Consider the following 23,385-nt stretch of genomic DNA (forward strand, 5'->3'; position numbering starts at 1 on the left):
CATGTTAATGGTTACATCACAATCTGGTTTCCATCCATGATGCTGAAACGACTCAACCCTGACAGATTCCCACTGTCATCACTGTTGTGCAGTAAATGCAGTTTTACAGAGGAAAATGCACACTAGCCTTTAGAACCAAAAGCTCCCTTCTACATTTCCTTGGTCATTCACTTGTGTTTAGATGTGACTGCAGTGTGGAATATGTTGTTTTTTGTCTTTCTGATCAGGGTACTCAGTAATTCAAGCCTGTTGTAATATTTAAAATTTGCTCACAGTGTCGCTGTCGACTAGCTTTACGTTATGTTGTTACATTACGTTGCCCTTCACACTTGCACATTTCCAGATTCTTGCAGATTGTTCATCGGTTGAGGCAGAGATGTCGCACCGTTAGAAATCGGACGTGCACTTGTTTTCCGAAAAGGATTCCGGTTGGCTGATTATATTTATTTTACAAGTCTTGGTTGTGGTGGATTTGGCACTGGTCCATACGGAAAATGGGACACAAAGCATTTTCAACGCTCGGCCTGCTTTTGGGAGTCTTCCTTCTGGCGCTGCAAACCGTCTGTGGAGATGTAGCTTATTCTTTCCCAGAGGAGATGAAACGCGGAACAGTTGTTGGGAATATAGCAAAATATATAGGAGTTGAGGTCGGCAAACTTGGTGCGCGAAAGGCTCGTATTGATGCAGACGGAAACAGCAAACGGTACTGTGACATTAATCTGAGTACTGGGGATATCATTGTTGCCGACAGGATTGACAGAGAGGGGCTTTGTGGGAAAAGGGCGTCTTGCGTTTTAAAGCAAGAACTTGTTTTAGAGAACCCTTTAGAGCTGCACCGCATCAATGTTCACGTTCAAGATATCAACGACAATTCTCCACAGTTTAAAAAGGATACAATAAAATTCGAAATTAGTGAATCGGCTTCGAAAGGAAGTCGCTATCGTTTAGATGAGGCCCACGATGCAGATGTTGGACAAAACGCTGTCCAGAGGTATAGTATCGAGACAAACGAAAACTTCAGATTGAATGTAATTTCAAAAAGTGGAGGCGGAAAATACAGCGAGTTAGTCTTAGAGAAGGAGTTGGATAGAGAACAACAGCAGGAGCTAACAATTGTACTTGTGGCAACAGACGGAGGCACGCCACAGAGATCAGGTACTGCAGTCATTCACGTCGTTGTGCTGGATGCTAATGACAACGCTCCAGTATTTAGCCAGGCCGTTTATAAAGCCAGTCTGCCTGAAAACTCTCCTTTAGACACTGTAGTGGTCACAGTGAGCGCAAGTGATGCAGACGAGGGAGTCAATGGGGAGGTGACATATGAATTTGATCACATTTCAGATGAGAGTAATAACGTATTTTCTCTTGATCCGACAACTGGTGAGGTGAAAGTGAGTGGATCAATAGATTATGAGGAGCTATCCACATATGAAATGCAAATTACAGCCAAGGATGGCCTAGGATTAGTGTCGTCTTCTATATTGATAATTGATATTACAGATGTGAATGACAACGCCCCTGATACTTTCATTAAGTCGCTGACGAATCCCATTCCTGAGAACGTGTCACCTGGTACAGAGGTGGGCATCATTAACGTGCAGGATAGAGACTCTGAGAGCAATGGGCAGGTCCGTTGCTTCATTCAGCAAAACGTCCCTTTTAAGTTGGTTCCGTCTATTAAAAACTATTATTCTCTTGTGAGCACAGGACAACTGGACCGTGAACTAGTGTCCGATTACAACATTACAATCACTGCCACTGACGAGGGCTCTCCACCTCTGTCCTCCTCCAAAAGTGTTCAGTTATCTGTAGCAGACATCAACGACAACCCACCTGTGTTTGAGGAGCAGTCGTACAGCGCATATGTGAGTGAAAATAACAAACCTGGCTCCACTTTATGTTCCGTTACTGCTCGAGACCCCGACTGGAGACAGAACGGCACAGTGATTTATTCTCTGTTAGCTGGTGAGGTGAACGGTGCCCCGGTGTCCTCCTATGTATCTGTGAACGGAGACACGGGGGTGATCCACGCTGTGAGGTCGTTTGATTATGAACAGTTGAGGAGTTTTAAAGTGCACGTGATGGCCAGAGACAACGGTTCTCCTCCTCTGAGCAGCAACGTGACCGTCAGTGTGTTCATATCGGATGTGAATGACAACTGTCCTCAGATCCTGTACCCCGCCCCGGAGGGCAACTCGTTCATGACCGAGCTGGTCCCCAAAGCTGCACACGGAGGCTCTCTGGTGTCCAAAGTGATCGCGGTGGACGCGGACTCCGGCCAGAACGCCTGGCTGTCCTATCATATAGTGAAATCCACTGATCCTGGACTTTTCACTATCGGTGTCCACAGCGGAGAGATCAGGACACAGCGGGACATTTCTGAATCTGACAGCATGAAACAGAACCTGATTGTGTCAGTGAAAGATAACGGACAGCCCTCTTTGTCTGCCACGTGCTCCATGTATTTACTTATTTCTGATAACTTGGCTGAGGTGCCAGAACTGAAGGACATTTCTTATGATGAGAAGAATTCCAAACTGACCTCTTATCTGATCATCGCTCTGGTGTCAGTGTCCACGTTTTTTCTGACGTTCATCATCATCATCCTGGGTGTGAGGTTTTGTCGCAGGAGAAAGCCCAGACTGTTGTTTGATGGAGCAGTCGCCATCCCGAGCGCGTATCTCCCTCCAAATTACGCAGATGTTGACGGCACAGGAACTTTACGCAGCACTTACAATTATGACGCCTACCTGACAACAGGATCTCGAACCAGTGACTTCAAGTTTGTGTCATCTTACAATGACAACACACTGCCTGCTGACCAGACTCTGAGGAAAAGTCCGTCAGACTTTGCTGATCCGTTCGATGATTTAGAGTCGTCTGTCGAGGTGAGATCTATTTAAAGTTTCTCGCGTGTCACTTTTGTTTTCTTTTGGTTTATCTATTGAATCCTTTTAATGTCTATCTGGCTACAGCATGTCTTCTCCCACATGTGAAAGTCCTTCTGTGGTTGTTGAAGAAAACTACATAATGGAGGTTAACATTCACGTTTTGGTCGCATTTTTTTTTGGAAATTATGTCAGCAAATGTTTGTATATTTTTCCTTCAAAGCCATGGAGTCATGATACTGTGTCTATTTTTCAAGCGTTTTTTATTCGTTTGTACTTGTCAATACGTAGGTCTACGACAAAATATATGCAACTGACTATCTTGGTTATATAAGGTTGTTTTTGGCTTGTCTTAAATTGGGTAATCAATTTGTTCATGAAACAAAATCATTCGGGATGAAAGAGTTGCTTCAGCCTGATCTTTACCGGCAGAAAACTCAAGGGAACATTTATAGTTGCATAATAATAATAATAATAATAATAATAATAATAATAATAATAATAATAATAATAATAATAATAATAATAATAATATCAGCAAAGTGTGGTTACCAGTGAAGCTGCCAGAGACTTGTGAAATCTCTCGTGAGGATTTGCTTTAGACTGCTCGCTGTTTGCGCCTGTCAGTGGCCATCATTTGAAAGAATCGACGGAAACATCTCTGATTTCTGAGTCAGCCTAGGTCTATCAAAAGATCAGTGTTTCATTTTTGAAACTGTCTTTATTCTCATGAGTTAAGCCCCAAGAACACTGTCTGTGACCAGCACAGTAGTCTATATGTTCGAGTCATCAGCCTTTTTTCAGTCTCAAAGTATCTGTCCATGGTGCTGAAACACTCCTCGGGAGTTCAGACACAATCGCAACTGCAGATATCGTTTTCTCCTCAAGCATGTTGTCAACATTTTAATGAGGATGATGATAAGGATGTAAGTTCAATATATGTGTATTGAAAACTTAAAATTGCTGTAATTTGCGTGGCTTTTTCGGTTCATTGTCTTAATATGGAACTGACATCTACATATTTTGTATTACAATATATTCCCGTGTTCTTGAATGTTGCAGTGTTGAAATCAAAGTTTCTTCCGGGTTTCTCTTTCAGAGGGTCAAACATTGGTATTACTTTTTCTGTTGTTTACTTCGTCTATATATCAATTTTCAGAAAGCTAAAACTAACGTCACATTAAATTTATTACCAATTCGTATTGAGCTCAGCTGTACTGAGGTGAACAACACCTCTCCAATGCTGAGCCAATTGCAATGAATAGAGTGTGTGTGTGTGTGTGTGTGTGTGTGTGTGTGTGTGTGTGTGTGTGTGTGTGTGGGCGCGTTTGTTTTTTAATGGACGATTACTACACGTGTACAGTTAATCTGAGTCCATAGTATCTTAATGTGGTTTGAGGCTTTGTTAAGAATATTTTTGACAACATATGAGTATGAAGATTAAAAAAAATAGACTCTCGGTGTCGCTGTTGGCTGACAGAAAAAAGCCACTCACCACTCCACCCACTACTGGACTATGACATTGATATCAGTTGCAGATTTTCCTGAGGAACGATTGCATTTCCGATCGTATTTTATTGTGTAAAGTGCTGTGAAGCATTGGATTATTGAGATTTTTTGATAGCTCTTATCTTTTGCCACTGAAAACTCGACATTGTCCGAGCTGAGGAGCCTTTTTATGTCAGGATGGGAGACAAAGGATTTTCAGCGCTTCGTGCGATCTTCTGCTTCGCTTCCTTTCTTGTATCGCTGCACATCGTTAATGGAGACCTGAGCTATTCTGTTCCAGAGGAGATGAAACGCGAGTCTGTTATTGGAAATATAGCCAAAGATCTCGGTCTTGACCTGAGGACTTTGTCTTCCCGAAAGGCCCGTGTTGATTTTGAGGGGACTCGTAAGCGTTACTGTGACATTAATCTGAGTAGCGGAGATTTGATCACATCGGAGAGAATTGACCGAGAAAGCCTTTGTGGCAAGAAACCTTCATGTGTTTTAAAAGTAGATCTGGTGTTAGAAAATCCTTTGGAGCTTCATCGACTAAGTCTTCATATTCAAGATGTAAATGACAACTCGCCAAAATTCAAGGATAACTTGATAGAAATGGAAATAAGGGAGTCCGCAGACAAAGGTAACCGCTTCTCTATCGAGGAGGCCCATGACGCAGATATCGGTCAAAATGCAGTTCAAAGGTACAGCCTTCAAAAGAATGACAACTTTATTCTCACTGTTGACAGCAACAAGGTTGAGCTCGTGTTGGAAAATACACTTGATCGAGAGAAACAAAAGGAGTTGAATTTGCTTCTCACAGCTTTAGATGGTGGCTCTCCTCAGAGATCAGGTACAGTCGTCATACACGTCACTGTGCTGGATGCTAATGATAACGCCCCAGTGTTCAGCCAGGCCGTTTATAAAGCCAGTCTGCCTGAAAACTCACCTCCAGAGAGCATAGTGATTACTGTTAGTGCTACAGACGCAGATGAAGGAGTGAATGGAGATGTGACGTATGACTTTGGCCACGTATCTGATGACGATGTGAATGTTTTCTCTATTGATCCCAAAACAGGAGAAATTAGAGTAAGTGCTGTGATTGACTTTGAAGACAGTAGTTCTTTTGAAATGAGAGTTAAAGCTAAAGATGGTTTAGGACTAACATCGTACGCCAAAGTAATAATAGATGTTACTGATGTCAATGACAATGCTCCAGAGATATATCTAAAATCACTGTCCAATCCCATACCTGAGAACGTGTCACCTGGTACAGAGGTGGGCATCATTAACGCGCAGGATAGAGACTCTGAGAGTAACGGAAGAGTTCGCTGCTCCATTCAGCAAAATGTCCCTTTTAAGTTGGTTCCGTCTATCAAAAACTATTATTCTCTGGTGAGCACAGGACAACTGGACCGCGAACTAGTGTCTGATTACAACATTACAATCACTGCCACTGACGAGGGCTCTCCACCTCTGTCCTCCTCTAAAAGTGTTCAGTTGTCTGTAGCAGACATCAACGACAACCCACCTGTGTTTGAGGAGCAGTCGTACAGCGCATATGTGAGTGAAAATAACAAACCCGGCTCCACTTTATGTTCCGTTACTGCTCGAGACCCCGACTGGAGACAGAACGGCACAGTGATTTATTCTCTGTTAGCTGGTGAGGTGAACGGTGCCCCGGTGTCCTCCTATGTGTCTGTGAACGGAGACACGGGGGTGATCCACGCTGTGAGGTCGTTTGATTATGAACAGTTGAGGAGTTTTAAAGTGCACGTGATGGCCAGAGACAACGGTTCTCCTCCTCTGAGCAGCAACGTGACCGTCAGTGTGTTCATATCGGATGTGAATGACAACTGTCCTCAGATCCTGTACCCCGCCCCGGAGGGCAACTCGTTCATGACCGAGCTGGTCCCCAAAGCTGCACACGGAGGCTCTCTGGTGTCCAAAGTGATCGCGGTGGACGCGGACTCCGGTCAGAACGCCTGGCTGTCCTATCATATAGTGAAATCCACTGATCCTGGACTTTTCACTATCGGTGTCCACAGCGGAGAGATCAGGACACAGCGGGACATTTCTGAATCTGACAGCATGAAACAGAACCTGATTGTGTCAGTGAAAGATAACGGACAGCCCTCTCTGTCTGCCACGTGCTCCATGTATTTACTTATTTCTGATAACTTGGCTGAGGTGCCAGAACTGAAGGACATTTCTTATGATGAGAAGAATTCCAAACTGACCTCTTATCTGATCATCTCTCTGGTGTCAGTGTCCACGTTTTTTCTGACCTTCATCATCATCATCCTGGGTGTGAGGTTTTGTCGCAGGAGAAAGCCCAGACTGTTGTTTGATGGAGCAGTCGCCATCCCGAGCGCGTATCTCCCTCCTAATTACGCAGATGTTGACGGCACAGGAACTTTACGCAGCACTTACAATTATGACGCCTACCTGACAACAGGATCTCGAACCAGTGACTTTAAGTTTGTTTCATCTTACAATGACAACACACTGCCTGCTGACCAGACTCTGAGGAAAGATCCGACAGACTTTGCTGATGTGTTTGGAGATAGTGATACTTCTCCTGAGGTAAGAGCATCAAACATTTGATGCATTATTATATCAGAAACAATGGTCAGATATGCATTTTTGACAATTGGAACTTTTTAAATTGTTGATCATTTCCTTTCTTTGCACTCTAATTTATCTTTAGAGGGAAAGTTTAAATGTGTCTCAGTGCTTGTCGTTGTGGGTAGGATTTTTCTTATCAACTCCTTCCGTCCTTGTTCATGGGAAATAACTTATGCTTTGTAAATGGAGCTATGGCCGATACTTGTAGTTGTCATCTGCCATTTGTGTTGTACGTCTTCTTACTTTTAATATGCTACAAGTGCATTCATCTCAAATGTGAGCAAATCTGAGCAGTCTTTTTTATGTAACAAAGCCTTCATTATGTGTGTGTGTGTGTGTGTGTGTGTGTGTGTGTGTGTGTGTGTGTGTGTGTGTGTGTGTGTGTGTCTGTGTGTCTGTGTCTGTGTGTCTGTGTGTGTGTATAAACCTTCCTAGATGAAATACTATCCATTTTGTCTTTTTGTAGTGTATGTTTCACTAACTGGTGTTCCAGTGACTATGGACTTGGGTCCAGTGTGGGTTGCATTTTGCTGTGAAGTTTAGCTGTTTTTTCCAAGTTGTTAAGTTTTGTAAATACTGAGTACCCTCTGTAAGATTTTAATGGTGCTGAGCAAAGAGATGAGTACCCTGCAATTAAATCAAACTTTGATCCTTTTGTGCCCTCAATAATTTGTAAAGTTTTCCTTTTCATTTTTCTCTATCAAGTGTCAAACAAGGCATTCTTCCCCATGAAGCTTAAATCATTCCTTAAAATATTTCAGTAATGTAGTTTGTCATTTCATTTCCCATTTTATTGGTTTTGAGGATTTGCCATAAGCTGTTTTTTGTTGCTCATGTTCACAAACATATAGTTTGTGGCCAAATCAGGTTTCTGGGTGGCTGCGAAAGCATTTCAAGAAACATTTATCCATAGAGATATATCAATTAAGAATTCAACTGTATGGATATTTTACTTTAAGGCTGGATATTTTACTTTAAGGCAAGAATACAAATGTCCCTCTATTTCATCACCCTTAAAAATGCAGTGCATCTCGTAGACGTTTGCAGTTTCTAGACGAGACTCACGATGTCGCTATGCACCAGCTGTAATAGATGGTGTGTCGACAGCCACCCACTGTTGTCGACGTTGAATGTGACTGAAGGTGCTGCAGTTGGTCTAGCAGAGGCAGAGGCTTGGTCTTGGGTTGTGCAGGTTTTAGTTTAAATCCTTCGTATTTTGGCTTTGCATGTTGACACGGACTAGGACACGATTGCTGTTTCATATCGACGTCATGATGGCCACCACTGGACTCGCATTGCAGAGCTTTGTCGTTGCTTTACTTCTCTTTTCTTTGCGCTTTGCCAATGGGGATGTTAGCTATTCTTTTCCGGAGGAGATGAAACGCGGATCCGTGATTGGAAATATCGCCAAGGACTTGGGTCTTGAAACAAGCAGACTATCTGCTCGGAAGGCCCGCATTGATACCGATGGGAGCGACAAACGTTATTGTGAGATAAACGTCCGTAACGGGGATCTGATTGTTGCCGACAGGATTGACAGAGAGGGCCTGTGTGGAGACAAAGCATCCTGCGTGTTAAAACAAGAGCTCATGTTAGAGAATCCATTGGAATTACATCGAATTAGTCTCCATGTCCAGGATGTGAATGATAACTCTCCACAGTTTAACAAAGAATTGATCCACATAGATATCAGTGAATCCGCGGTCAAAGGTGCTCGTTTTCCAATAGAAGAAGCACATGATGCGGATATTGGCAAATATTCAGTCCAGACGTACAACCTCCAAAAGAATGAGAATTTTATTCTGGGCGTTGGAACAAATTCAGTCGAACTTGTCCTGAACAAAGAGCTTGACCGAGAAAATTTAAAGGAAGTCAGTCTACTTCTTACAGCTCTGGATGGTGGTTCTCCTCAAAGGTCAGGTACCGTAGTAATTCACATCACTGTACTGGATGCTAATGATAATGTCCCAGTGTTCAGCCAGGCCGTTTATAAGGCTAGTGTTCCTGAAAACTCTCCACTAGGTACTCTCGTGCTGACAGTGAGCGCAACTGATGCAGACGAGGGACTGAATGGAGACGTTACATACGATTTTGGACACATTTCAGAAGATATAAAGTCAATGTTCGCAATTGATCACAAAACAGGTGATATAAAATTGACGACCATGGTTGATTACGAAACGGCGTCATCGTTTGAACTGCGAGTAACAGCAAAAGATGGTTTAGGTTTAACCTCTTATGCCAAAGTCATCATAGATGTGACTGATATAAATGACAACGCCCCGATTATATATCTGAAATCACTGACCAATCCCATACCCGAGAACGTGTCACCTGGTACAGAGGTGGGCATCATTAACGTGCAGGACAGAGACTCTGAGAATAATCGACAGGTGCGCTGCTCCATTCAGCAAAATGTTCCTTTTAAGTTGGTTCCCTCTATCAAAAACTATTATTCTCTGGTGAGCACAGGACAACTGGACCGCGAACTCGTGTCTGATTACAACATTACAATCACTGCCACTGACGAGGGCTCTCCACCTCTGTCCTCTTCTAAAAGTGTTCAGTTGTCTGTAGCAGACATCAACGACAACCCACCTGTGTTTGAGGAGCAGTCGTACAGCGCATATGTGAGTGAAAATAACAAACCTGGCTCCACGTTATGTTCCGTTACTGCTCGAGACCCCGACTGGAGACAGAACGGCACAGTGATTTATTCTCTGTTAGCTGGTGAGGTGAACGGTGCCCCGGTGTCCTCCTATGTGTCTGTGAACGGAGACACGGGGGTGATCCACGCTGTGAGGTCGTTTGATTATGAACAGTTGAGGAGTTTTAAAGTGCACGTGATGGCCAGAGACAACGGCTCTCCTCCTCTGAGCAGCAACGTGACCGTCAGTGTGTTCATATCGGATGTGAATGACAACTGTCCTCAGATCCTGTACCCCGCCCCGGAGGGCAACTCGTTCATGACCGAGCTGGTCCCCAAAGCTGCACACGGAGGCTCTCTGGTGTCCAAAGTGATCGCGGTGGACGCGGACTCCGGCCAGAACGCCTGGCTGTCCTATCATATAGTGAAATCCACTGATCCTGGACTTTTCACTATCGGTGTGCACAGCGGAGAGATCAGGACACAGCGGGACATTTCTGAATCTGACAGCATGAAACAGAACCTGATTGTGTCAGTGAAAGATAACGGACAGCCCTCTTTGTCTGCCACGTGCTCCATGTATTTACTTATTTCTGATAACTTGGCTGAGGTGCCAGAACTGAAGGACATTTCTTATGATGAGAAGAATTCCAAACTGACCTTTTATCTGATCATCGCTCTGGTGTCAGTGTCCACGTTTTTTCTGACCTTCATCATCATCATCCTGGGTGTGAGGTTTTGTCGCAGGAGAAAGCCCAGACTGTTGTTTGATGGAGCAGTCGCCATCCCGAGCGCTTATCTCCCTCCAAATTACGCAGATGTTGACGGCACAGGAACTTTACGCAGCACTTACAATTATGACGCCTACCTGACAACAGGATCTCGAACCAGTGACTTTAAGTTTGTTTCATCTTACAATGACAACACGCTTCCTGCTGACCAGACTCTGAGGAAAGATCCAGTAGACTTTGCTGAAGCATTTGGAGATTGTGATTCTTCTCCTGAGGTAGGAACACCTAAATGATCCAGCCAATCCCCTTCCAGCTATGATTTGTACGTCATTCCCTGTCTTTTTTTTAAACAACTCTCTTAGACAGTGCAACATGCGTAGTCAGACGTTCCCTTATATCATTGCATTCTTTCAGTGTTACTGCATGCTTAGTCTTTAGTTTCTCTTGTGTACAAAATCATACAGAGTTCGTCATATCGCATGAATAATTTAGACATCGAATGCAGATTTTCCGCATATGTGGTCAGTGGAGAAGATGCTGTTCTCATTTCGTTCAGTTCCCCCCACAATACGACATACTTGTTAACGCAGCATTGGGTTGTCGTTCTGTGTATTCTGAGCAGGGCCACAGATTTCTTTGTGTGTGTCTCTATCCGTGGTGCTGAAAACCATTGTCGTACTTCGATGTATTTTCGAGAGCAACTTACTTCTGTCTTTTGTCACCTTTTAATCGTTTGATTAGCTTCCAAGACATTTGAACTGTTTTCCTGGCAGCACTTGGGGAAACGGTCTGCAGTAAAACATTTGTTGGTTCAGGAGGCGAAACAATCTTAATTATATAGGTCTTGTAAAACAGAGATTAATAGTAATCTCACTTTACTTTAAAAATAAATAAAAAAGATAAACGTGTCTCATTGCTCCTTTTCAATCCTAGTTACAGTGTTTTTATTCAAACGTGAAAGACAAAGAACCTGATAATGTGTTAAAACTGTGATATATTTCTCTTTTTTTTTCTCATGGTGTCACTGTAGACCAGTTATGGAGTCAAATGTTTCACCTCCTCTGCACATCACCCATTATCAAAATCAACCACCATTTGTTTATATCTAGCTTTCAATACATACAAACAATGCTCGGAAGCCACATATTGATTGAGGAATTTGACATTTGATCAGTCCCAGTCCTTTGACTCGTAACTGTGTGACAGCAGTTGGATAAAAGTTCAGACCTGAGTGTATGATGACTGAATTGGTGCTACCTCAGGTCATAATCAGTGATGTTTACTGACTTTGTGTTCAGTCTTGGCTTTTACCTTTTTGTCTCGATGGGCTAATTTAAGGAAACCAGAAGTTTATTTTTGCCAGCAAAAATGTATTTTAGTACAATTATATTGTGCAAGGAGAGTTGTTATTTGCACAGCAGCCTCTAATTGTGTTAGGTTCACATTTTATGAACTGTAAAGTAATGCTCTGAATGTTTGTGTCCATATGGATTTAGTATGGAGGGGTTGCGACAGGGGCATGGCTGTATAGAATAGTTCACGTCTTCTTTATGACCTTATAATGGGTTTATTGTTTTTTGTAATTATTCCAGCACTCAACTTTAACCATACATTATTCTACAGATATATGATGTAACTGCATGTATAGTCAAATTTCAGCTGTAGTAAATACTTTTTTTTCTGACTGCAGACACGACAAAACCTGGCGTACATTGAATATTTGAGCACTTACAAACTATATTTCTACAGCAAAATGTTGGGGCTGTCTGTCTGTGTTTCCCTTTTATGAACTCTTTTGTCACCGTTGTGTCCCTGCCTGTCATGCTGAAATGAATCATGCCGCTCTTTTATCTGGAAGTCTGCTAAAGAAATGGTTGAAACTTAATGGATGCTGTGCATTGTGTATTATTGTGACTGAACTTTACTCTGCTTAGTTGTTGTTTGTGGCCTAATTTTCTCTTTATTTTTTTTTTTTTCCATGGATTTAATCAAAGTTTCTGTGCACAAAGCATTTGATCTTTGAACTCGGTTTTGATTGATTTTTTTTTTTCAATGAAATGTGAAAACTAAACTTTTTTTTTAAAGATTCAATCAAATGTAAATATGGCTGTTACAGGTCTATATGACAGTTCCATTATAGTAAGGAAACAGTGAGTGAGTAACGATACGTGTTTGCCTTGGTGTAGCCACTGAAATTGTCAGGTTCTTTTCGTTTGCAGTGCTATAACAGATTGAAACTCTTGGTGTCACTGTGCACCAACAAAGGCCCAAAGTGTCCACTGCTTCATCCATTCTTTTCCACCATTGCAAAGCGTCATTGTGGTGCGGTGTGTCTGTCGGTTAAACACCATACAAAAGGTCTGCATTGTGATGACATTCGGATAGTCATTTGAAACGAGGAATACAACAGTTTTTGATCACTTTTTTTTTTAATTGGCAAGGGGAGGACCAACGCCCGGCAGGACATGGGGAATACAGTGCACAGAGGATTTTCTGTGAATCGCTATTGCGTTTTTTTCCTTTTCATCGTCCTGCGTTTGGCGTATGGAGATGTGAGCTACTCTGTTGCGGAGGAGATGAAACGCGGTTCTGTTATCGGTAATATAGGCAAAGATCTCGGCCTTGGGGTCGCCACACTCTCGTCGCGTAAAGCTCGTATTGACACAGACAGGAATGATAAGCGGTACTGTGATATTAATCTGAGCACCGGAGATTTGATTGTTACTGAGAGGATCGACAGGGAAGGCCTTTGTGGTAAGAAGGCGACTTGCGTTTTAAAAGAGGAACTTGTTTTGGAAAACCCATTAGAGCTGCATCGTATCAGTATTCATGTGCAAGATATAAATGACAACACCCCGCAATTTAGTGAAGACTTGATTTCATTTGAAATAAGAGAATCAGCCGACAAAGGAGCAAGATTCCTCCTCACTGAAGCCCATGATGCAGATATCGGTACAAATACTGTTCAGCGCTACAACTTACAAAATAATGAGTATTTCACCATTAATGTAGCTACAGAGGGCAGTGGACGGAAACACTCCGAGCTGGTTTTGGTAAAAGAATTAGACCGAGAGCAAGAGAGAGAACTGAAATTGCTGCTTACAGCTGTAGATGGTGGTTCACCACAGAGATCAGGTACTGCGACCATTCACGTCACTGTCCTGGATGCTAATGATAACGCCCCAGTGTTCAGCCAGGCCGTTTATAAAGCGAGTCTTCCTGAAAACTCACCTTCAGATACAGAAGTTGTCACAGTGAGTGCCACTGATGCAGACGCTGGACCAAATGGTGATATAACGTACAATTTTGATCATGTATCTGATGACCATGTTTCTTTGTTCTCGCTTGATCCTAAGACAGGAGAGATACGAGTAAAAGGCTCTATCGATTATGAGACTGAGACTTCCATTGAACTGCGAATAAGAGCAAAAGACGGACCAGGTCTTACGTCCTATTGTACAGTCATTATAGACATAACAGATGTCAACGACAACCCACCTACAATCAGTTTGAAATCTCTGACTAATCCCATACCCGAGAACGTGTCACCTGGTACAGAGGTCGGAATCATTAACGTGCAGGACAGAGACTCAGAGAACAACAGACAGGTGCGCTGCTCCATTCAGCAAAACGTCCCTTTTAAGTTGGTTCCCTCTATCAAAAACTATTATTCTCTGGTGAGCACAGGACAACTGGACCGCGAACTCGTGTCTGATTACAACATTACAATCACTGCCACTGACGAGGGCTCTCCACCTCTGTCCTCCTCTAAAAGTGTTCAGTTATCTGTAGCAGACATCAACGACAACCCACCTGTGTTTGAGGAGCAGTCGTACAGCGCATATGTGAGTGAAAATAACAAACCTGGCTCCACTTTATGTTCCGTTACTGCTCGAGACCCCGACTGGAGACAGAACGGCACAGTGATTTATTCTCTGTCAGCTGGTGAGGTGAACGGTGCCCCGGTGTCCTCCTATGTGTCTGTGAACGGAGACACGGGGGTGATCCACGCTGTGAGGTCGTTTGATTACGAACAGCTGAGGAGTTTTAAAGTGCACGTGATGGCCAGAGACAACGGTTCTCCTCCTCTGAGCAGCAACGTGACCGTCAGTGTGTTCATATCTGATGTGAATGACAACTGTCCTCAGATCCTGTACCCCGCCCCGGAGGGCAACTCGTTCATGACCGAGCTGGTCCCCAAAGCTGCACACGGAGGCTCTCTGGTGTCCAAAGTGATCGCGGTGGACGCGGACTCCGGCCAGAACGCCTGGCTGTCCTATCATATAGTGAAATCCACTGATCCTGGACTTTTCACTATCGGTGTCCACAGCGGAGAGATCCGGACACAGCGGGACATTTCTGAATCTGACAGCATGAAACAGAACCTGATTGTGTCAGTGAAAGATAACGGACAGCCCTCTCTGTCTGCCACGTGCTCCATGTATTTACTTATTTCTGATAACTTGGCTGAGGTGCCAGAACTGAAGGATATTTCTTATGATGAGAAGAATTCCAAACTGACCTCTTATCTGATCATCGCTCTGGTGTCAGTGTCCACCTTTTTTCTGACCTTCATCATCATCATCCTGGGTGTGAGGTTTTGTCGCAGGAGGAAGCCCAGACTGTTGTTTGATGGAGCAGTCGCCATCCCGAGCGCGTATCTCCCTCCAAATTACGCAGATGTTGACGGCACAGGAACTTTACGCAGCACTTACAATTATGACGCCTACCTGACAACAGGATCTCGAACCAGTGACTTTAAGTTTGTTTCATCTTACAATGACAACACGCTTCCTGCTGACCAGACTCTGAGGAAAAGTCCAACCGACTTTGCTGAAGCCTTTGGAGGTTGTGATGACTCTCCAGAGGTAAGAGCATGAAATATTTGACATATTTTGCAATGAGAAAAAGAAAAGAGTACTCAGTTAATGAGATTTGCAACTCCAAGTTTTATTTTTTGTAAAGATTTTGGTCATCATTTTCTCTCTCTTATTGGTTTTCACTAAGTAAGGTACATGTTGACCTTTGCCTCCATAAAAAAACAGCTTCAGAAAATAATTTAAAAATAATGATGATAGAAAATAATGATATAATGACTTATATCATTGAATGAGTGGTTTCAAGATGCATATTGTGGGCATTGTGTGGCATGTGTAGTTGCCTTTGAGCTGCCTGTATAGTATTTTGGTTATTGGCAAATACTTGAAGAATTTATTCTTTGGTGACTTTTTTAAATTTTTGCTCATTTATTCACTCTTTGTTTTATTTATTCTCGACAAAGGTTTAGTTATTGCGAGTGTATTTACAGGAATCATAGACCAGCTTAACGTACAGGTTTAACATCTGAAAATGTTTCAATTGCTGAGAGTTGCCTTGCTTTTGCACTCGAATTGAACTGTAGAGGGAAAGTTTAAAAGTGTATTTGTTCTTGTTGTTTTGGGTCAGATTGTTCAGATTGATTCTTTCTTGTTGTTCAGAAGAAACAACGCATAGCTTGTGTATCAATTCATGGCTGACATTTTTAGGAGTCTGGGTTGTTCATCATTTGTATTTTGTATTTTCTTCCTTCAACTTTTCCTGTACAACTGCATGCTACTGAGATTTTAAGACTCACCTCAAGTAAAAATCCTTGATGATTTATGTATTTTTAACATCATCATCATCATCATCATCATCATCATCATCATATTTACACTCCCGTATAATTTACTACCCTTTTCCTGTTTATGTATAAGCTGATTCGCTTTCTGCTGTTTGAATGGTTATGAATGTGTCTCCAATATTGGTGGAATTTACAGTGAAGTGGAGCTGTTTCCTGTGCAGTTTGTAAATACAGAGTACCATGTGCAATAATTTAATGGTGTTGTGCAAAGTAATTCTAATCCTGCAGTTTAGTCACACTTTGTTCTTTTTGAGTCCTTCATAAGTCATATAATTTTCCTTGTTGTTTCTCTCTCCATCGCAATCAAATGTTAGTTCGGAAATAGTTTTTCTTTTGGCTTTACAATATCCAGTTGATTAATTTAGCAGATACTTTAACGATTTAAGTACTTTAGAGGATTTACCACAGGCTGGTGTTTTGCCTGGTTTGTTTACAGACACTATATTTTATGGCCAAAGCAGTTTTTCTGAATGCATGTCACACCATTTCAAGAAGCATTTAACCACAAAGATGAATTCACGAAACATTATGCTCCATCAATACTTTATTTTAAGAGGTTGATACACATCTTCAGACAAATATGAGTGTATTAGTTCCCCAACAAAAAAGAAGTGCTCAATATGAGGTGCCCTGGTGAAATAATGCTCTTGTTTTAGATGTGCCCTTTAATCTATGTATGATCCTCCGAACATGTCTCAAGACATTTCATTATCATTCCCACTGTAAATGAATGTGTTCACCACATATGCTGTTTACATAATTGCACGGCTTGTGCAGATTTTCTGCTGTGGTGGAAATATGCAGTTTCTAGACGAGACTCACGATGTCGCTGTGCACCAGCTGTAATAGATGGTGTGTCGAAATCCACCCACTGTTGTCGACGCTGAATGTGACTGAAGGTGCTGCAGTTGGTCTAGCAGAGGCAGAGGCTTGGTGTTGGGTTGTGGAGATTTTTAGTTTAAATCCTTTGTATTTTGGCTTTGCACGTGGACACGGACTAGGACACGATTGCTGTTTCATATCGACGTCATGATGGCCACCACTGGACTCGCATTACAAAGCTGTGTCGTTGCTTTGCTGCTCTTTTCTTTGCGCTTTGCCAATGGGGATGTTAGCTATTCTTTTCCGGAGGAGATGAAACGCGGATCCGTGATTGGAAATATCGCCAAGGACTTGGGTCTTGAAACAAGCAGACTATCTGCTCGGAAGGCCCGCATTGATACCGATGGGAGCGACAAACGTTATTGTGAGATAAACGTCCGTAACGGGGATCTGATTGTTGCCGACAGGATTGACAGAGAGGGCCTGTGTGGAGACAAAGCATCCTGCGTGTTAAAACAAGAGCTCATGTTAGAGAATCCATTGGAATTACATCGAATTAGTCTCCATGTCCAGGATGTAAATGATAACTCTCCACAGTTTAACAAAGAATTGATCCACATAGATATTCGTGAATCCGCCGCCAAAGGTGCTCGTTTTCCAATAGAAGAAGCACATGATGCGGATATTGGCAAATATTCAGTCCAGACGTACAACCTCCAAAAGAATGAGAATTTTATTCTGGGCGTTGGAACAAATTCAGTCGAACTTGTCCTGAACAAAGAGCTTGACCGAGAAAATTTAAAGGAAGTCAGTCTGCTTCTTACAGCTCTGGATGGTGGTTCTCCTCAAAGGTCAGGTACCGTAGTAATTCACATCACTGTACTGGATGCTAATGATAATGTCCCAGTGTTCAGCCAGGCCGTTTATAAGGCTAGTGTTCCTGAAAACTCTCCACTAGGTACTCTCGTGCTGACAGTGAGCGCAACTGATGCAGACGAGGGACTGAATGGAGACGTTACATACGATTTTGGACACATTTCAGAAGATATAAAGTCAATGTTCGCAATTGATCACAAGACAGGTGATATAAAATTGACGACCATGATTGATTTCGAAACGGCGTCATCGTTTGAACTGCGAGTAACAGCAAAAGATGGTTTAGGTTTAACCTCTTATGCCAAAGTCATCATAGATGTGACTGATATAAATGACAACGCCCCGATTATATATCTGAAATCAGTGACCAATCCCATACCTGAGAACGTGTCACCTGGTACAGAGGTGGGCATCATTAACGTGCAGGACAGAGACTCTGAGAACAACAGACAGGTGCGCTGCTCCATTCAGCAAAATGTGCCTTTTAAGTTGGTTCCTTCTATTAAAAACTATTATTCTCTGGTGAGCATAGGACAACTGGACCGTGAACTAGTGTCTGATTACAACATTACAATCACCGCCACTGACGAGGGCTCTCCACCTCTGTCCTCCTCTAAAAGTGTTCAGTTATCTGTAGCAGACATCAACGACAACCCACCTGTGTTTGAGGAGCAGTCGTACAGCGCATATGTGAGTGAAAATAACAAACCTGGCTCCACTTTATGTTCCGTTACTGCTCGAGACCCCGACTGGAGACAGAACGGCACAGTGATTTATTCTCTGTTAGCTGGTGAGGTGAACGGTGCCCCGGTGTCCTCCTATGTGTCTGTGAACGGAGACACGGGGGTGATCCACGCTGTGAGGTCGTTTGATTATGAACAGTTGAGGAGTTTTAAAGTGCACGTGATGGCCAGAGACAACGGTTCTCCTCCTCTGAGCAGCAACGTGACCGTCAGTGTGTTCATATCGGATGTGAATGACAACTGTCCTCAGATCCTGTACCCCGCCCCGGAGGGCAACTCGTTCATGACCGAGCTGGTCCCCAAAGCTGCACACGGAGGCTCTCTGGTGTCCAAAGTGATCGCGGTGGACGCGGACTCCGGTCAGAACGCCTGGCTGTCCTATCATATAGTGAAATCCACTGATCCTGGACTTTTCACTATCGGTGTCCACAGCGGAGAGATCCGGACACAGCGGGACATTTCTGAATCTGACAGCATGAAACAGAACCTGATTGTGTCAGTGAAAGATAACGGACAGCCCTCTCTGTCTGCCACGTGCTCCATGTATTTACTTATTTCTGATAACTTGGCTGAGGTGCCAGAACTGAAGGATATTTCTTATGATGAGAAGAATTCCAAACTGACCTCTTATCTGATCATCGCTCTGGTGTCAGTGTCCACGTTTTTTCTGACGTTCATCATCATCATCCTGGGTGTGAGGTTTTGTCGCAGGAGAAAGCCCAGACTGTTGTTTGATGGAGCAGTCGCCATCCCGAGCGCGTATCTCCCTCCAAATTACGCAGATGTTGACGGCACAGGAACTTTACGCAGCACTTACAATTATGACGCCTACCTGACAACAGGATCTCGAACCAGTGACTTTAAGTTTGTTTCATCTTACAATGACAACACACTGCCTGCTGACCAGACTCTGAGGAAAGATCCGACTGACTTTGCTGAAGCGTTTGGAGATTGTGATTCTTCTCCAGAGGTAGGATTACCAAAATTATTGAGCCCTTACGCTTACAACTTAAATTTGTATTGTCCATTCATGTTTTTTTAAGGGAATTCTGAGAAAATATAACATGCACAATGGTTGAAGTTACTCTGTTTACAATCCTTTCACTTTAAAAGTTACTTCATGCAGTGTCATTAGTTTTATACAGATATAATAAGGAGATATTCTACTTATGTGGACATGGGACAAGAGGCTTTTGATCTTTCTTCTTCTTCTCCTTTTTTCTTTCGTTCTAAAGCAGTCTGTCTATTAATGCCACATCGGAGAGTCTGTCTGTGTCTTTTGGGTAAAGCTGCAGTTTGCTCTGTGTGTCTCTGTCCTTGGTGCTGAACCCAATTGTTGCCCTTGTTATGTGTTGTAATGAGCAGTTTACCTCTGTCTCTTTTTTTGTTTGTTTATTTATTCCGCTTTGCAAGCGTTTTAGAGTACATCTTAAATTTTAACTTGTCTTGTTTCAAAATATCTCGATCCCATATTCTCATCAGTGTTCTGCCTCTATATTACCTTCATACTTTGCAAATAGCTGAAAAACGAGCGACAAAAAGTAACTACAATGGAATGATTGGAAATATTGTGCAGAGTGAATAACATTTCACTTTTGTAAATGCATCTCGTTCATTCATTTCCTCTTTTGTTGTTTAGTTTTATTCTATTCAGGAAGTATTGCTATTCCCATTTTGTTTTAATCCCAAAGTATTTTAGAGAAAAACAAATGCCACCATCTTAACAGGGCATGCTGTAGCTGTACTGTTTATGTATTTTCCTGATTTATTTATCTTGAGTGAGATTTTCTGATGTAACTGAACAGGTCGTTCGATGAAGCTGGAAGCAAGCTGTTGCATTGGTAGAGAGAGACTGATCTCTGAGCGACAACTGAGTCTTCCCGAACAACACCAACAAACAGGATCCATAGAAAAGATTGTTCAAAATATAGATAATGTTGTCTTCCTACTATAGCTATAAAATGCTGTAGGTACATTCATTTAGGAGGAGACAATCGTGTTTCACAAAGTTTTATAACACAGAGAAGCATCTCACGAGGCTTTCAAAAAATAAAAATAAAACGATAGCTCCTCATTAGAGTTGTAAGTGCCTTTACACTACGTTTTAATGCAGCTATGATTAAGAAAAAAACAAAAAACAAAAAAACAAACTACATGTCTGCAGATTTGCCCCTATAAGGAGTTTGTAGCGTTAGAACACAGAAAGGCAAATTGTGATTAACTTTAAGTATGAGTGAGAGTTATTTTCCATCACATGCAACACTTCTATAAAACTGTCATATTTCTTTTTTACTCACGGTGTCAGTATAGACCAGCTAAGGCGTCAGACGTTCAGGCTGCTTTGCACACCACCCATTATTGGGATCCGCTGCCCCTGTGTTCTCTATAGCCTTCAACACAGACGACAAATGCTTGGACAGCACATATTTTCATCGAACATCGCATATTAATGCTCCAAAGTAGCGTGTTTTAATTCGTATCGTGCTGTGTGAGGATGCTGTGTGTACGGAGCGTTCTCCAAAGCTGCGGCTTTGTCTTTTTCTTTGTTGTGGTGCACTACGCACACGGAGACCTGAGCTATTCTGTCCAGGAGGAGCTCAAACGTGGATCTGTAATTGGAAATATCGCCAAGGATCTCGGGCTGGAGGTGGGCAGACTGTCTGCTCGAAAAGCTCGTGTTGACATGGAGGGAAACGACAAACAATATTGCGGGATTAACCTTCGAAGCGGGGATTTGATCGTTGCGGACAGAATAGACAGAGAGGAGCATTGTGGAGAAAAGCCTTCGTGTGTTCTCAAATTCGACTTGCTATTAGAGAATCCATTGGAGTTACACCGTTTGTCCCTGCAGGTGCAGGACGTGAACGACAATGCACCGATATTCCCGAAGGACATTATTAAGATTGAGATTACAGAGTCAGCTGACAAAGGGGCAAGATATCGCATAAATGCAGCACAAGATGCTGATATAGGCAAGAACTCTGTTGAAAGCTACATTCTGCAACAAAACCCCCACTTTGTATTCAGCATTCAGACGACAAATGCTGGCAGAAAATATGGTGAGTTGGTTTTAGACAAAGAGTTAGACCGAGAGGAGCAGCAGGAAATGAAATTATTGCTGACTGCCGTGGATGGTGGCTCTCCTCAGAGATCCGGGACTGTAGTCATACACGTCATTGTACTCGATGCTAATGATAACGCCCCAGTGTTTACTGAGGCCGTATATACAGCTACATTACCGGAAAACTCACCAGTTGATACCCCAGTTGTGACTGTAAGTGCGTCAGATGCAGACGAAGGTGTCAACGGAGAGATTACATACGAATTCAGCCGAATCTCTGATAAAACACAAAAGCTTTTTTCACTTGATGAGAAAACCGGAGAAATCAGTGTGACAGGAGGCATCGATTATGAAGAGGGTCCGAAATATGAAGTGTTTGTTGAAGCCAAAGATGGTTATGGTCTCTCTTCAGAAGCAAAGGTGATTATTGATATCACTGATGTGAATGACAACGCCCCTTTGATATACCTGAAATCTCTGACTAATCCCATACCTGAGAACGTGTCACCTGGTACAGAGGTCGGAATCATTAACGTGCAGGACAGAGACTCTGAGAACAACCGACAGGTGCACTGCACCATTCAGCAAAATGTGCCTTTTAAGTTGGTTCCCTCTATTAAAAACTATTATTCTCTGGTGAGCACAGGACAACTGGACCGCGAACTCGTGTCTGATTACAACATTACAATCACTGCCACTGACGAGGGCTCTCCACCTCTGTCCTCCTCTAAAAGTGTTCAGTTATCTGTAGCAGACATCAACGACAACCCACCTGTGTTTGAGGAGCAGTCGTACAGCGCATATGTGAGTGAAAATAACAAACCTGGCTCCACTTTATGTTCCGTTACTGCTCGAGACCCCGACTGGAGACAGAACGGGACAGTGATTTATTCTCTGTTAGCAGGTGAGGTGAACGGTGCCCCGGTGTCCTCCTATGTGTCTGTGAACGGAGACACGGGGGTGATCCACGCTGTGAGGTCGTTTGATTATGAACAGTTGAGGAGTTTTAAAGTGCACGTGATGGCCAGAGACAACGGTTCTCCTCCTCTGAGCAGCAACGTGACCGTCAGTGTGTTCATATCTGATGTGAATGACAACTGTCCTCAGATCCTGTACCCCGCCCCGGAGGGCAACTCGTTCATGACCGAGCTGGTCCCCAAAGCTGCACACGGAGGCTCTCTGGTGTCCAAAGTGATCGCGGTGGACGCGGACTCCGGCCAGAACGCCTGGCTGTCCTATCATATAGTGAAATCCACTGATCCTGGACTTTTCACTATCGGTGTGCACAGCGGAGAGATCAGGACACAGCGGGACATTTCTGAGTCTGACAGCATGAAACAGAACCTGATTGTGTCAGTGAAAGATAACGGACAGCCCTCTCTGTCTGCCACGTGCTCCATGTATTTACTTATTTCTGATAACTTGGCTGAGGTGCCAGAACTGAAGGATATTTCTTATGATGAGAAGAATTCCAAACTGACCTCTTATCTGATCATCGCTCTGGTGTCAGTGTCCACGTTTTTTCTGACGTTCATCATCATCATCCTGGGTGTGAGGTTTTGTCGCAGGAGAAAGCCCAGACTGTTGTTTGATGGCGCAGTCGCCATTCCGAGCGCGTATCTCCCTCCTAATTACGCAGATGTTGACGGCACAGGAACTTTACGCAGCACTTACAATTATGACGCCTACCTGACAACAGGATCTCGAACCAGTGACTTTAAGTTTGTTTCATCTTACAATGACAACACGCTGCCTGCTGACCAGACTCTGAGGAAAGATCCAATAGACTTTGCTGAAGCGTTTGGAGGTTGTGATTCTTCTCCTGAGGTAGGAACAGGTCCC

The 23,385-nt window shown here is 43.1% G+C and overlaps 3 protein-coding genes across 13 annotated transcripts in view; all 3 read left to right on the plus strand.

Moving 5' to 3' along the window:
* The window catches only part of LOC143325917 (protocadherin gamma-C5-like), a 280,430-nt gene that overhangs the window by 25,644 nt on the left and 231,401 nt on the right, over positions 1-23,385 (plus strand). The window contains exon 1 of one of the 11 annotated variants that reach the window (XM_076739306.1): positions 8,138-10,654. The exons of 5 other annotated variants lie outside the window; for them this stretch is intronic. In XM_076739306.1, coding sequence (XP_076595421.1) covers positions 8,228-10,654 — 2,427 coding nt within the window. In that variant the 5' untranslated portion in view covers positions 8,138-8,227. Of the gene's footprint in view, positions 1-8,137; positions 10,655-10,711; positions 15,248-16,398; positions 19,453-20,773; positions 23,371-23,385 lie in introns of those variants that run through there. 5 more of the 11 variants (XM_076739312.1, XM_076739331.1, XM_076739321.1 and 2 more) reach the window with 5 other exon arrangements.
* On the plus strand, positions 248-5,804 carry LOC143325948 (protocadherin gamma-B7-like). The gene is made up of 2 exons (XM_076739368.1): positions 248-1,663; positions 5,736-5,804. Exons 1-2 carry the CDS (start codon positions 495-497, stop codon positions 5,770-5,772), a joined length of 1,206 nt encoding a protein of 401 aa, XP_076595483.1. The 5' UTR covers positions 248-494; the 3' UTR covers positions 5,773-5,804.
* The window catches only part of LOC143325941 (protocadherin gamma-A4-like), a 75,434-nt gene continuing 56,602 nt past the window's right edge, over positions 4,554-23,385 (plus strand). The window contains exon 1 of the mRNA XM_076739363.1: positions 4,554-6,959. Coding sequence (XP_076595478.1) covers positions 4,575-6,959 — 2,385 coding nt within the window. The 5' untranslated portion in view covers positions 4,554-4,574. The remainder of the gene's footprint in view (positions 6,960-23,385) is intronic.

Source organism: Chaetodon auriga, chromosome 9 (assembly GCF_051107435.1).
Source record: "Chaetodon auriga isolate fChaAug3 chromosome 9, fChaAug3.hap1, whole genome shotgun sequence".
Taxonomy (NCBI): Eukaryota; Metazoa; Chordata; class Actinopteri; order Chaetodontiformes; family Chaetodontidae; genus Chaetodon; species Chaetodon auriga.